General features: G+C 56.7%; 1 protein-coding gene across 1 annotated transcript; it reads left to right on the top strand.

Annotated features, from left to right (window-relative positions):
• The first annotated feature begins 1,985 nt into the window (after positions 1–1,985).
• Positions 1,986–13,031, top strand: JPH4 (junctophilin 4). The gene is made up of 6 exons (XM_024925535.4): positions 1,986–2,878; positions 3,434–3,983; positions 4,602–5,373; positions 9,149–9,267; positions 9,609–10,141; positions 11,349–13,031. The coding sequence occupies exons 2-6, from the start codon at positions 3,605–3,607 to the stop codon at positions 11,430–11,432; spliced, it is 1,887 nt and encodes a 628-aa protein (XP_024781303.2). The 5' UTR covers positions 1,986–2,878; positions 3,434–3,604; the 3' UTR covers positions 11,433–13,031.
• The last annotated feature ends 81 nt before the right edge of the window (positions 13,032–13,112 follow it).

Here is a 13,112-nt window from a genome sequence, read left to right as displayed (position 1 = left end):
GGACAGGGCTCCGCTGAGCAGGGGGCAGAGCTCCTTGGGGAGGCACAGGAGCCCACGGCGGGGGGAGGCGGGGAGGAGGGAGTGGGGGTAGGGGGGTGAGGGGGGGTGGGGTAGGGGGTGAGGGGGGTGGGGTAGGGGGTGGGGGGGGTGGGGTGAGGGGAGTGGGGTGAGGGGGGGTGGGGGGGTGTGAGGGGGGCTCAGGCATGGCCGGCTGCAGGTCCCGAGCCCTGCCCTGCGGGGAGGCAGCTAAGGCCCGACGAGAAATCCAGCACAGCGCCAGTAAGCCGAAACTGCTGGGGGACCAGGCACACCCTCTGCAGCTGCTGGCCTGAGTGCTAAGCCCCTCACTGCCCAGCGCCGGCGGGGCCGGCTGGCCGCTCTGAGTGCAGGGCCGCCAAGCCCACGCCCACCCGGTTCCCGCCCGTGCCTCTCCCTCCACACGTCCCCGCAAGCTGAGGGAGCCGGCTCCAGCCTCAGCCATCCCAGGAAGGGGATCCCACAGTGCAGCTGCGGGCTGAAGGGCTCCTCAAGCCTGGCCAGAGTGGGCGCCAAGGTTGAGGAGGCACCAAGAGCAAGCGAGGGCTGCGAGGGCTGCCAGCACTCTGTCACCTCTCAACAGTAGTAAACTCCATGAAGGCAGGCCTCACAGTGTTCACCACTGTGTCTCTAGCACCTGGCTATGTGGGTGGTACACAGTAAACTATGTAGATACTTGATGAATAGAGAAATGAGTGAATGAATAAATGAATAAACTCTCCATCAACAGTCATGCCCCAAGTGGACCCACAGCTGACCTGTTCTATGCTAAGCACTTAGAAGATGTGGTCTCTTTCCTGGAGGCTTAAATTTTACATTTCTCCAACCTCATGTGAATTGTGGGAAGACACGATGCAAGAGAAATCCCTATTTATTCCAAACCTCATGCTCTTTATTTTACCAGAGTACTCAAAATGGAGGCCCTGAGCCTAAGGGAGGGTCCCCAAGTTCATGGAATCCTGGCAGGAATTACAGGGCTCAAATGGTCTGAAGTCTAGTGTTCTACTGCTAGCTCTGCCAGTTCTGTTGTCATTCACCTCTGGTGAATGACTTCCCCTCTGGGCCTTAGTTCTCTTCTCTGTAAAATGGGAATGCAGTGGGGGAGGAGTGGTGGACCAAGCTGTGTATGAAAATAGGAGCAATTTAGTGCATTTGACTATGTACTCTGTTGTGTGTAATTGGACACAGTGTCCTCCTTCCCAAAAAGGCTTAGAGGCAGGGATAGAACTAGATGCAGAGTCTAAGTAAACTAAGGGGAGAGGGAAGACAGTGTGTGCCTACTTCTGTCTGTAAACAGCAAGGTCAGGATGTGCTGGCCCTCTGGTGAGAGGACAGACAGGACAGAGGGGTGGTGGGCTAGAGGGGGCCTTGCCATAATAAGGGCCCTCTCAAACATGTCTATATGTCTTTGCCTCTAGGTTTGCAAAAGAAAAGATTCTAAAGCCCTGGGATCTTCCTGCCATCACCAAGCATGATGCCCTCCTCCCCATTCAGAAGCAATACACCCCCTTCTCCTTCAGAGGGACAACCCAGAGAGAAATGGGTGGTGGGGATGGAGGATGGGGAGGCCTGGAGAAGCATTGATGGGGCCAGGGTTCCTAGCAGGGTCCCATTTCAGGCATCTTCAGAAAGTGCAAGAGCGTGAGCCTCCTGGTCCCCCTCCAGTGCTTTCTTCCGGAGGATAGTGGACTCAGTGGACACCCGCATCCATGCCCCAAAGCTTTTTGGCTTCAGTCCAAGCAGCTGACAGGTTCATCCTTCTCCCCAGGGCCCCACAAACACCACTTCCGGCCCTCCTGCCTCTATCTGGGCTCTTCCTGCCTGGATCTCTATACCCACGCCTGCCCTTCCCTCTGCAGAGCTTTCTCCCTCCCTTCAGGAGCTTATTTCGCTCTCTCAGTCTCCATATCTATTTCTTTCCCCCTTCTTCCCTCCTCCCCTGCTTTTCTCCTCCTTGCCATCCCTCCGGAGCCCCAGTATGGGTCTCCCCGCCTTCCCCTCTCTCAGGCTGCATCTCCCCCGTCCTTAGTGCTCACCCCTGCACCTCTTTCTTTGTATTCTTCTCACCCTCTCCCAGCCTCGCCAGCATCTCTCCTCCCCCGCCCGGCTTCGGCCTCCCCCTGCCTCCCCATCTTCAGCTCAGTCTCCTCCCCCTCGATCCTCTTCCCTCCCCTCCGCCTCGCCCCACTCCCAGCCCGCATGCCAGGATTTCTCTCCTCCCTGGGGGTCTCAGTGCATCTCCTTCTCCTCTCTGCCTGCCTCCTCCCTCACCGAAGGGTTAGCGGACACCCATCCTTTTCTGCTTGGGGACCCCACCACCACCCGCATCACTGCCGCTGTCTCTTCTTCACCGTATCCTTCTCTACCCACCCTCTTCTCTCTTCTCTTCTCCCTGCCCCTTTAAATCTGCCTGGCCCAGCCTCCCCCGTGATGCTGGGATGGAGCAAACATTGATTTGTGCTGGGATGGAATCGGAATTTTGATTTATTTTTCCTCTCCCAACCATAAGAAGAAAAAAATAATAAAAACACCCCCTCTTGAGAGCCCCCTCCCCCTTTGCATCCAGCTCCCAGCTCTTCTTCCCTATCTCCATCCAAGGCAGATTTTTTCCCCTACACTATTCTCATCTTCCCCCACCCTTGCCACTACCTCGCCCCCCCACCCAGCCTGCTCCTCCAGCTGGGGAGAGAGGGGACTCTCCGGACTCCCCCACCTTTCCTCTCTGGGTTGGAGCAGTCTCTCCGGAAGGGGAGGGGGCTTGGCTTGTCCGGGCGAGGTGGGAGTGGAGGTATCCTGCCATGGATGCTGTGCCGGGGAGGCAGCCTGAGCCCCAGCCCACATGGTGAGTAGCCTGCCCCCTCCCTTCTGCCTGTCTGCCCGTCCCCACCCTGGCCTTTCCCCTGCAGAGCCTCCCCTGGGCCCCATCCCCCGAAAAACCCCCCGAAAAACCCCCCGAAAAACCGTCTGCCTACCTTGGTCCGATCTCCCCGCTACATATTCTACCCCCCACCCCCATCCCTTTGCCAGAGACGCCGAAGAACCGGGGCAGAGGGGTCCTGACAGCAGCCAGGGAAACGGGTGCCCTACGATTCTGCCCAGCCCCCTCTCAGGACCCCCAAACTGCCATCCACACTCGACACTTCGGGGTTCTAGGTTGGAGAATTGGGACTCCCGCTTGGGGTTGGGGCCCCAAGTCCTGGGAGGGGCCCGCTCCACAAAGACAGAAATGGGGGAAGCCCCCATTCCCCCAAAGCTTGGGAGCTGCTGGAAGATGCTGCCGAAGGAGGGGGGTGGATTGGGGGGCGGCGCTGATGCCCCAGAGCCACCGGGCCAGGGAGCGGCGGGCAAAGAGGAGGGGCCTCTCTCGCCACTTGCCCCCCTCCCTCTTTCTCCGCAGCCACTCAGGATGAGGGTCCGGCCCTGCCTGCCCTCGCTGGGGCCCCCCCGCCCGGCCCCGGTCTAACTGCCCCCGCCCCGAGGCCTCGCCCGGCTCCAAGGCCCCCAGCCGGCTCTCCAGTCCCAGGATGCGCTGAGCCGCCGGGGGGCTGAGGCCGCGCCAACTACATGCATGTCCCCCGGGGGCAAGTTCGACTTTGACGACGGGGGCTGCTACGTGGGGGGCTGGGAGGCGGGGCGGGCACATGGCTACGGCGTGTGCACGGGCCCCGGCGCCCAGGGCGAGTACAGCGGCTGCTGGGCACACGGCTTCGAGTCACTGGGCGTCTTCACGGGGCCCGGCGGACACAGCTACCAGGGCCACTGGCAGCAGGGCAAGCGCGAAGGGCTGGGCGTGGAGCGCAAGAGCCGCTGGACGTACCGCGGCGAGTGGCTGGGCGGGCTGAAGGGGCGCAGCGGCGTGTGGGAAAGCGTGTCCGGCCTGCGCTACGCCGGGCTCTGGAAGGACGGTTTCCAGGACGGCTACGGCACCGAGACCTACTCCGACGGAGGTGCGGGGCCCGGCCCACCAGTGTCTGTCTGCTCGTCCGCGTGCGCCTTCCCCAGCCTTGCGCCTTCGCCCGCCATTTGCGCCCCTGCGCCCATCCTTCTTTCCCCCGCCACCATTCCCCATCGATGTGACCCCCAGCCCCCAATTTCTGCTCTCTCCCACCATGATTATGCTTTCCTCAATTGTCTGTCTCCTGCTTGCTTCTCCCTCATCCCTTCCCTGTCTGCCTGTCCTCACACCTCCCTCTCTACCTGCCTGTCCCCAACACCTCTGCTCTCCGTCGGGTCGGCGTGCCCCTCAGAGTACTGTTTGCCTATCTAAACGCCCTGACCAGCCTGTCCTTCGCATGCCTGCCGGGCCCTCCCCGTTTCCCCTGTCTACCCGCACTGCCAAAATCCACGTAGGGCTCCTGCTACCTGCCCGTCTTCACTCTGCTCTCCCACACTTTCCGGCCCAGCCTGGCCTGTTCCCGGCTCCCAGTGCCCTTCCCCGACCTCCACACTAACTGCCTCCACCTCTCCCGCCTGACGCTTGGGCTTCCAGGGGCGCTTGGGACTTGGGGCGCAAGGAGCCCAGCGGCACGTCCTGACTCTTTCTCCCACCCCTCCGCCGCCCGCAGGCACCTACCAGGGCCAGTGGCAGGCCGGGAAGCGCCACGGCTACGGGGTGCGCCAGAGTGTGCCCTACCATCAGGCGGCGCTGCTGCGCTCACCCCGCCGCACCTCCCTGGATTCCGGCCACAGCGACCCCCCGACGCCACCCCCGCCCCTGCCCTTGCCGGGCGACGAGGGAGGCAGCCCCGCCTCGGGCTCCCGGGGCGGCTTCGTGCTGGCCGGGCCCGGGGACGCCGACGGCGCGTCGTCCCGAAAGCGCACTCCGGCGGCCGGCGGATTCTTTCGCCGTTCGCTGCTGCTCAGCGGGCTCCGAGCGGGCGGACGTCGCAGCTCCCTGGGCAGCAAGCGAGGCTCCCTGCGCAGCGAGGTGAGCAGCGAGGTGGGCAGCACCGGACCGCCCGGCTCGGAGGCCAGCGGGCCCCCGGCCGCAGCGCCGCCCGCCCTCATCGAGGGCTCGGCCACAGAGGTGTACGCGGGCGAGTGGCGCGCAGATCGGCGCAGCGGCTTCGGCGTCAGCCAGCGCTCCAACGGGCTGCGCTACGAGGGCGAGTGGCTGGGCAACCGGCGGCACGGCTACGGGCGCACCACCCGCCCCGACGGCTCCCGCGAGGAGGGCAAGTACAAGCGCAACCGGCTGGTGCACGGCGGGCGCGTCCGCAGTCTCCTGCCTCTGGCCCTTCGGCGGGGCAAAGTTAAGGAGAAGGTGGACAGGGCTGTCGAGGGCGCCCGTCGAGCCGTGAGTGCTGCCCGTCAGCGCCAGGAGATCGCCGCTGCCAGGTGGGCGTCCAGTTCAGAGGCCAAAGCTGGGCTAAGAGGAGGGGGTGCGCTGGGGACCAGGAAGGCGGGTGTGCCTAAGGGAGGACCAAGCCCCAAGGCCCAGGGCCTGCTATTGCAAGCCTAAGGCCAGGCAGTTGTACCCCTGGGCATTCTTGGTGTTTATATCCGAGGCTACAGGTGGATGTGGGTGTAACTCTGGGTAGCTGGGTATTTGAGGGAGATGGTGTAAGACTGTAAATGTGTCTCGGTGTCTTTTGTGTGGAGATGCATGTCTATGGAATCCATTGTTGTGTGTGGGAGTAGCAAGGAAGCTGTTTTGTGCAGGCCCAGAAATCTCTTGGAACTCAAAACATGTCCCTAGTCTTCCTCCTCTTGCAGCTGATCCAGCCTCCAGGCCTCAGGCTGGGAGCATCAACCCTGGGTGGAATAGGGACTGTCCCTTCCTAACCACGTCCCAGCCTGACACCATTTCAGCCTTGGGCCTTTGGGAAGTCTAATTTATACAGCTGACCTATCCGCCTGAAAAGATAGTCTCTCCCAGTTTTGCCCCCTCTGCCTTCTTTTACCCAACTGATGGGAGGTTTGAGGGGAGGAGGCTTCCCTGTAAATGAAACGTTTCTGTAAATCAAATTACATTTCCTTGCATCAGGAACCTTGCTATCTAAAGCAGTGCTGTTTAACAGGAATATTATATAAGCCAAATAGGTAGTTTTAAATCTCATAGTAACCACATTAAAAAACAAAAAGAAGCCAGACATTGTGGCACACACCTGTAGACCCTTGAGAGGTAAGGGGATCACTTGAGCCCATCAAGACCAGCCTGGGCAACATAGCAAGATCCTGTCTCTGAAAAACAAAAAACCAAACAAACAACGGAATAGAAAATTTAAAAAAGCAGGTGAGATGAATTTTAATAATATTTTTATTTAAACCAATATATCCAAATATTATCATTTCAACTGGTAACCAATATAAAATTATTAAGATATTTTACAAATTCCTTTTGAACTAAGTCTTTGAAACCTGCAGCTCCCTGGGCAGCAAGCGAGGCTCCCTGCGCAGCGAGGTGAGCAGCAAGGTGGGCAGCACGGGACCGCCCCTTAAATTTTACACTTAAATCACATCATTTCCATTCAGACTAGACACATTTCAAATGCTTAATAGCCACATATGGTTTGTAACTACTGAATTAAATAGCACAGATCTGAAAGAAGGCCGGGCACGGTGGCTCATGCCTGTAATCCCAGCACTTTGGGAGGCTGAGGTGGGTGGATCACCTGAGGTCAGGAGTTCGAGACCAGCCTGGCCAACATGGCGAAACCCTGTCTACTAAAAATACAAAAATTAGCTCGGTGTGGTGGCAGGTTCCTGTAATCCCAGCTACTCGGGAGGCTGAGGCAGGAGAATCACTTGAACCCGGGAGGCAGAGGTTGCAGTGAGCCGAGACCACGCCACTGCACTCTAGCCTGGGCAAGAAAAGTGAAAGCCAGTCTAAAAAAAAAAAAAGAAAATCTAAAAGAAGCCAAAAATCCACTTGTAATGAGATTCATAGACCCCTTATTTATACAACTCACATATTTGAATTTTTACATATTGAATTTTCTTTTAAAGGGGTGGAGGATTTCATTTAAATTTGAGATTTTTTGAGAGATCAGAGATCAGGATATGTCCAAATATGCTTAAATGAGTTTGTATAATGGGTGACACAGTGAGAGTGTGTGTGTGTGTGTGTGTGTGTGTGTGTGTGTGTGTGTGTGTTAGAGAGAGAGAGAAAGAATATAAACATGCCAAATGCAGAGTAGACGTTTGAGTCAGAGAATGTGCATCTATAGATGTGTCTGGGAGTCTGGATGTTAGAGCCCAGGGACTTAAGCCAGGGAAGGGGGAAGGCAGAGCACCAGGGAACATTTTAGGCTAGATAGGGTGGAGACATGTGCAGGAAAAACTGATCTCAGTAACTAGAGGATCAGGCAGTGGGAGGAGGTTGGTTGGTCTCCCCAGCAACAGGCCTGGCAATCCCGACTGGCTGCCAGCTGCCATGGAAACAGCAGAGCCTCAGCAGCAGGTGCCTCTGCCAGGTAGCCTGAGCCTGGCCTGAGTCTGATGCCTGAGCACAGACTAAGTCTACTGCATGGGACTTGATCATCCATACTCTTCATACACAAAAACAGGCCTCATCAGTGCACCAGTTTCAGGCCACCAAAATAACTCAATACAACCCAAGACCATGATCCTCACGCTCACGGCTCAACAGGTGCCCTTGACAGCCCTGTCCACCTTCTCCTTGACTTTGCCCCACTGAAGGGCCAGAGGCAGGAGACTGCACATGTGCCCACTGTGCACCCTGAGTCCAGCTCAGTTTCAGGACAGGGCTAGTTATATACAGTCTGAAAGTCCTAAGACAGAAGAGCCACGTTATCTGAGATCCCTCCAAACAGGCTCTAAAGATCTTTGACCCACCAGGTTTGAGGAGAAGGGGCTAATCACAGCTCCCAAAGAACATAAAGAAGAGGCTATGGACTAAGAATACGCACAGTAGATATCACCATCCTCTTCCCCACCCCCATACCAGACTGCCTTCCTAAGCCAGAGAGAACAGGCCTGTGACCAGAGGAAGTCATGGGGTGTGATCAATTCAAGCCCATAGCAAGCTCATCGGCCTGCCTTTTTCTCAGCTCTTTTGTGTCCCACCCTCAGAATTACAGAACTCATTTAAGGATGACAAGGCACCTATGATTAACAGCAGAGGGTGAAAGGGAAGAGAAAACTGAGGAAGCATCTGACATCAGAGGGAGAACTGAGAAGCAACAGTGGGGAAGGACTGATCAGACTCCCAGGCCGCCTGCACCTAAGGAGCAGGGAAGGTGGTAGGGGGTTGTGGAAGGGAGACTAAGGGTTTAGCCAGAAGTGTAGTTGCAATGGTGAGAAAGCATATTGCATATTAGTAGGGAGAGGGGATGGGATCATTACCGGAAGGGGAGACCCACTCTTATTCCAGTTCCAGAGCTCAGAAAAGCATGACGGGGGGCAGTGGGGTGGTAGCAGTGACAAGAGGAAGAACAATGTCATAACAGAAGAGGCCGAAGGAACGCAAGATAGGAAGTTCTCATGCCAGGAAATCTGCACAGGTAGAGGTAGGATTAATAGTAAGGAGAAGTGACAGTAGAAAGAGAAAGGGAGGCAGAGACTGTTAACATAAGGGAGACGGTGGCTCTGAACAAGGGGCGGGGCAGGGGCGAAGCTGCTTGGAGGGGAGGATCGAGGTACAGGACCCTGTGCTGGACCCCACAGAGAGGCCTGTGACTCCAGGGGGGTGAGAGGGGTTAGTAACAACAGGAGGTGCTAACTGCAAAGAAGGTGGTAGTATAGCTCATAAGCACCAAGCAGGACTGCAGGGGATGTGCTAAAAGAGTGAGGTCTCGACTGTCACTGGGAAGGGGGCAGGATAGGAATGGAATTACACAGTTCCAGGAGGGCCTGGCCCTTGCAACTGGAAGAAGTGTTACTACAGGACATAGCGGTAGAAGGGTGTGAGAGGAGCAGGAGGGTGTGATGATGGCAAACACAGCCCAGGTCAGGGGGAGGAAAGCAAACAGGAGCTGCCCTGGCCTGCCAGGAAGGGAAGCAGCTGGTAGAGTGTGGCGAAGGGTGACGACTCCAGAGGAGAGGAGGATGTGATGTAGAGGGGACAGGGGCTAGGGGGCTGGAGCATCTGAGCAGGGACTAATTTGAAGTGGGGGAAGGTCTGCTAAATCCCTCTCTCTGGACCCGACAGGGCAGCAGACGCCCTCCTAAAGGCAGTGGCAGCCAGCAGTGTCGCTGAGAAGGCCGTGGAGGCAGCTCGAATGGCCAAACTGATAGCCCAGGACCTGCAGCCCATGCTAGAGGCCCCAGGTGAGGCATGGACAGCTGGGGGGAGGGCAGTGAGGCCCCTAGGGAGCTAGAGAGGCTCAGGTTTGGGGAAACAGATGAGAAGCCCTGCAAGGGAAGTGGGGATGGGAAAAAACAAGGAATGAGGATGCAAGGAACACAGGGTGGGGGCCAGACCTGGTAGTCTGAGGAGTGGGACTTGGGAATGTATGCAGTAGGATAATGGGGGGTTTGGGGTCTGGTGGTGAGAGGCTATAAGCCTGGGAATTCCAAAGTCCTGGGAAGTGCCCAGTCAGGAATAAAGCTGCAGCCACTCCAGCCCAAGGCCAGTTAGGCCCCTCTGATTCTCAGCTATCCCTACCCAGGCCGCAGACCCAGGCAGGACTCAGAAGGTTCCGACACGGAGCCCCTGGATGAGGACAGCCCTGGGGTATATGAGAACGGACTGACCCCCTCAGAGGGATCCCCTGAACTGCCCAGCAGTCCTGCCTCCTCCCGCCAACCCTGGCGACCCCCTGCCTGCCGGAGCCCACTGCCTCCTGGAGGGGACCAGGGTCCCTTCTCCAGCCCCAAAGCTTGGCCTGAGGAGTGGGGGGGGGCAGGCGCGCAGGCAGAGGAACTAGCTGGCTATGAGGCTGAGGATGAGGCTGGGATGCAAGGGCCAGGGCCCAGAGACGGTTCCCCGCTCCTCGGAGGCTGCAGCGACAGTTCAGGAAGTCTTCGAGAGGAGGAGGGGGAGGATGAAGAGCCCCTGCCCCCACTGAGGGCCCCAGCAGGCACGGAGCCTGAGCCCATCGCCATGCTGGTCCTGAGGGGCTCGTCCTCGAGGGGTCCTGATGCTGGGTGCCTGACAGAAGAGCTCGGGGAGCCCACTGCAACCGAGAGGCCTGCCCAGCCGGTGAGATCCTCTGTCCCTGCTGTGTGCCCTCTTCTCCCAAAGCCTTGCCTCCCACCCTTTCCAGAACTGTCTGATCACCGGGGGGCTTTTTATCTCACTCGGCTTCCTCTGCCTGGCCAGTCTTGGACCACATCCCACCTCAAAAAAATAGAGGGCGTTCGAGCTGGAAGGAACCTTACACACCTGCAAGCCCAACTCCCTCATTTGACAGATGGGGGAACTGAGGCCCAGAGCACTTAAAGTAACTTGCCCAGGCCGGGCGCGGTGGCTCACGCCTGTAATCCCAGCACTTTGGGAGGCCGAAGTGGGCGGATCACGAGGTCAGGAGATCGAGACCATCCTGGCTAATACAGTGAAACCCCGTCTCTACTAAAAATACAAAAAAAAATTAGCCGGGTGTGGTGGCGGGCGCCTGTAGTCCCAGCTACTTGGGAGGCTGAGGCAGGAGAATGGCGTGAACCCAGGAGGCGGAGCCTGCAGTGAGCTGAGATCGCGCCACTGCACTCTAGCCTGGGTGACAGAGCGAGACTCTGTCTCAAAAAAAAAAAAAAAAAAAAGTAACTTGCCCAGGGTTATAAACTAATAATTAATGGGAGAGCCAGAACATTTTTCCCCCGTTCTCCTTCCATATCATTTCCAGCTCTCAGTTTCCTACTCCACCCCCACCCCCACCTCCGCACTTTCTCTCTTTGGTGCCCAGAAATAAAAAAGGAAAAGATTGTTCCCTCCCTACCCTGACTCTCCCTCCCTCTCCTGGGAAGAAGTTGAAATAGAGAAGAAGGCAGAAAACTGGGAGAGGCGGAGTTTGCCCAGAACCCTCTACTCTGATTGGGCTCTAGGCCTTCTGTTTCCTAGCAACCACATCCTCACCCCTTCATCCCTCTGCCTTACTGCAGTACTGGCTGCTGCTGCCAATGTCTGCTACTAAGGCCAGGCACCTCCTGCGTGGGACACATGATATGCTGATGGGAGGGGACTAGAGGGAGGAGGTGGAAGGGCTGTCCCTGCATTGAAGGTGTCAGAGGAAAGGTGGGGCCCTGCCTGGGAGAAGAGGGGGTTTTGCAATCCAAAACAAATGTTGGCGATCCCCCTGCTACAGACTGTGCAGGGAGGTGCCTGAGGCCCTTCAGCTCTGCCACCTCAGTCAGGGCAGGAAGGTGGGCCCTGTCCTTGGGGACTGAGTCTGCTTCCCCCTCTGTCTCTCTAGGGAGCTGCCAACCCCCTGGTGGTGGGAGCCGTGGCCCTCCTGGACCTCAGCCTGGCATTCCTGTTCTCCCAGCTCCTCACCTGAGGCTACTTCCTGGCCTGGTTCTGGCTTTGGTTGCGTGCCTCTTCACCCCTTTGACCTGCCTTTTTTCTCTTCTCTCTTCCTGGCTGTGTTTTCTCCTATCTTTCTTTCTCTTCTTCCTTTCTTTTCTGTGCTCCTTTGTTTTTTTCTCTCGCTTTTTCTTTCCCTGTCTTCTTTCAGATTATCTCATTTCTTCTGGATCTGTCTCTGTATTCCTCACTCCCTTCCCCATCCCAACCCCTTCTTTCTCTAGATTGTTTACATATGAAGGGCTTTTCTCTCTCAGAGTTGCTGTCTTCTCTGAGACACACAAATCTAAGTCAGACCATTGCTCCACGCCCTCCCACCTTTTCTTTAGACCTCAACTTCGCTGCGGGTGGGGGTTTGGTGTCCTAAGGAGACTCCTGGAAGCTGAATGGAGAAGAGGAAGAAAATGAAGAAGGAGTGATTGAATGTCGGGCAAGGCACTGGCTGAGCGGCTGTGGCTCCCTAGCCTAAGGGGCCTGCTGTCCCTCTGACGCCTAGTGAAAAAGCTGCAGGAGGTGCATCCTCCACTGCTAATCTTGGAGGCTATTATCTTACCTCCAAGCACTGAGCTGGGTTACTGCCCAATTCCATCCTTCCCTGAAGGAGAGAAAGGAAGTGAAAAGTAGAGTAACTCCCTAGCATTTCCCTCTTTTTCTCCTCATCGGCCAGCCCCTCCTCCAGCCCCCTCTGGTGGCATGCCATGCCAAGAGCAACGTGTAAAGGAACAGAGAATATCCAATGCAGTCAAGTCCACCCTGCCCAGACTTTGCCACTGACTTCTCCCACCCTTCTGTCTCCCCCATAATAGTTTATTTGGTTGGTCTGGACTCACTTGTGGCCTTTGATTAAATTCCTAAGGGGCCTGAAGAAGACATTTCTACTGCAGAGGGTTAGAGGCACTTGAGCAAGGCCCCCACATCCCAACTCTGGGAGTTGTGGTGGGAGGAGGCACTTCTGGGGGATAGGACCAGACAAGATAACAGGAGCTCACATGGAAGCAGAAGCTGTGACAAGTTTAGTAGTCCCAAAATGGGTTATATCCCTTCCCCCTTTACATCAGAATCTTGTGAAATGGGAAAACAACAGAAGGAGGGGATCAAAGATAGCTGATCTCACATGCTTCCCAGGCAGGGCAGAGGTGGGAGTCAAACCCGGGTGACAGGTGGGTGGAGAGCCCTGTTTGAGGTTGTGGCTGATCCCTCTCTGGTATTAGCTTTTCCCCTGGGAGCAGGAAGCCCTAGGAAGAGGGGACTGTAGGGTCCCCAGGGGATCTTTCCTCCCTCCCCTGCATGAGGCAGAGGCAAGCTGCCTGCCAACCCCCTCCCTCAAGGAATGGCCTTGCCCAGGAATGCCCACCACACATACCCTCTTCTTTTTTTCTAGTCAAACTCTTGTTTATTCCTTGGCTTGCCTCCCTCCTTCCTCCCCTCTCAACCTTTACTTCTGATTTCTATTTCATGGAATTTGGGATTGAAGTTAAACTACAACAGTGCCGCCAACACCAAGTCTTGCAGGAAAAAAATACAAAGAAATTTAACAAAAAAAATATATTAATAAAAAAGTTCAAAAAAGGGGGGGGATTGTCATCTCCTTTGGGGTGCGATGGCTTCAAATCCAAACTGAGGCTCTCCGGGTGGTAAGGATGTGCGAGGAGGC

This window comes from Pan paniscus, chromosome 15 (genome assembly GCF_029289425.2).
Source record: "Pan paniscus chromosome 15, NHGRI_mPanPan1-v2.0_pri, whole genome shotgun sequence".
Classification (NCBI taxonomy): Eukaryota; Metazoa; Chordata; class Mammalia; order Primates; family Hominidae; genus Pan; species Pan paniscus.
The sequence above is the reverse complement of the archived record's forward strand: the minus strand, read 5'-3'. Positions and strand labels throughout refer to the sequence as shown.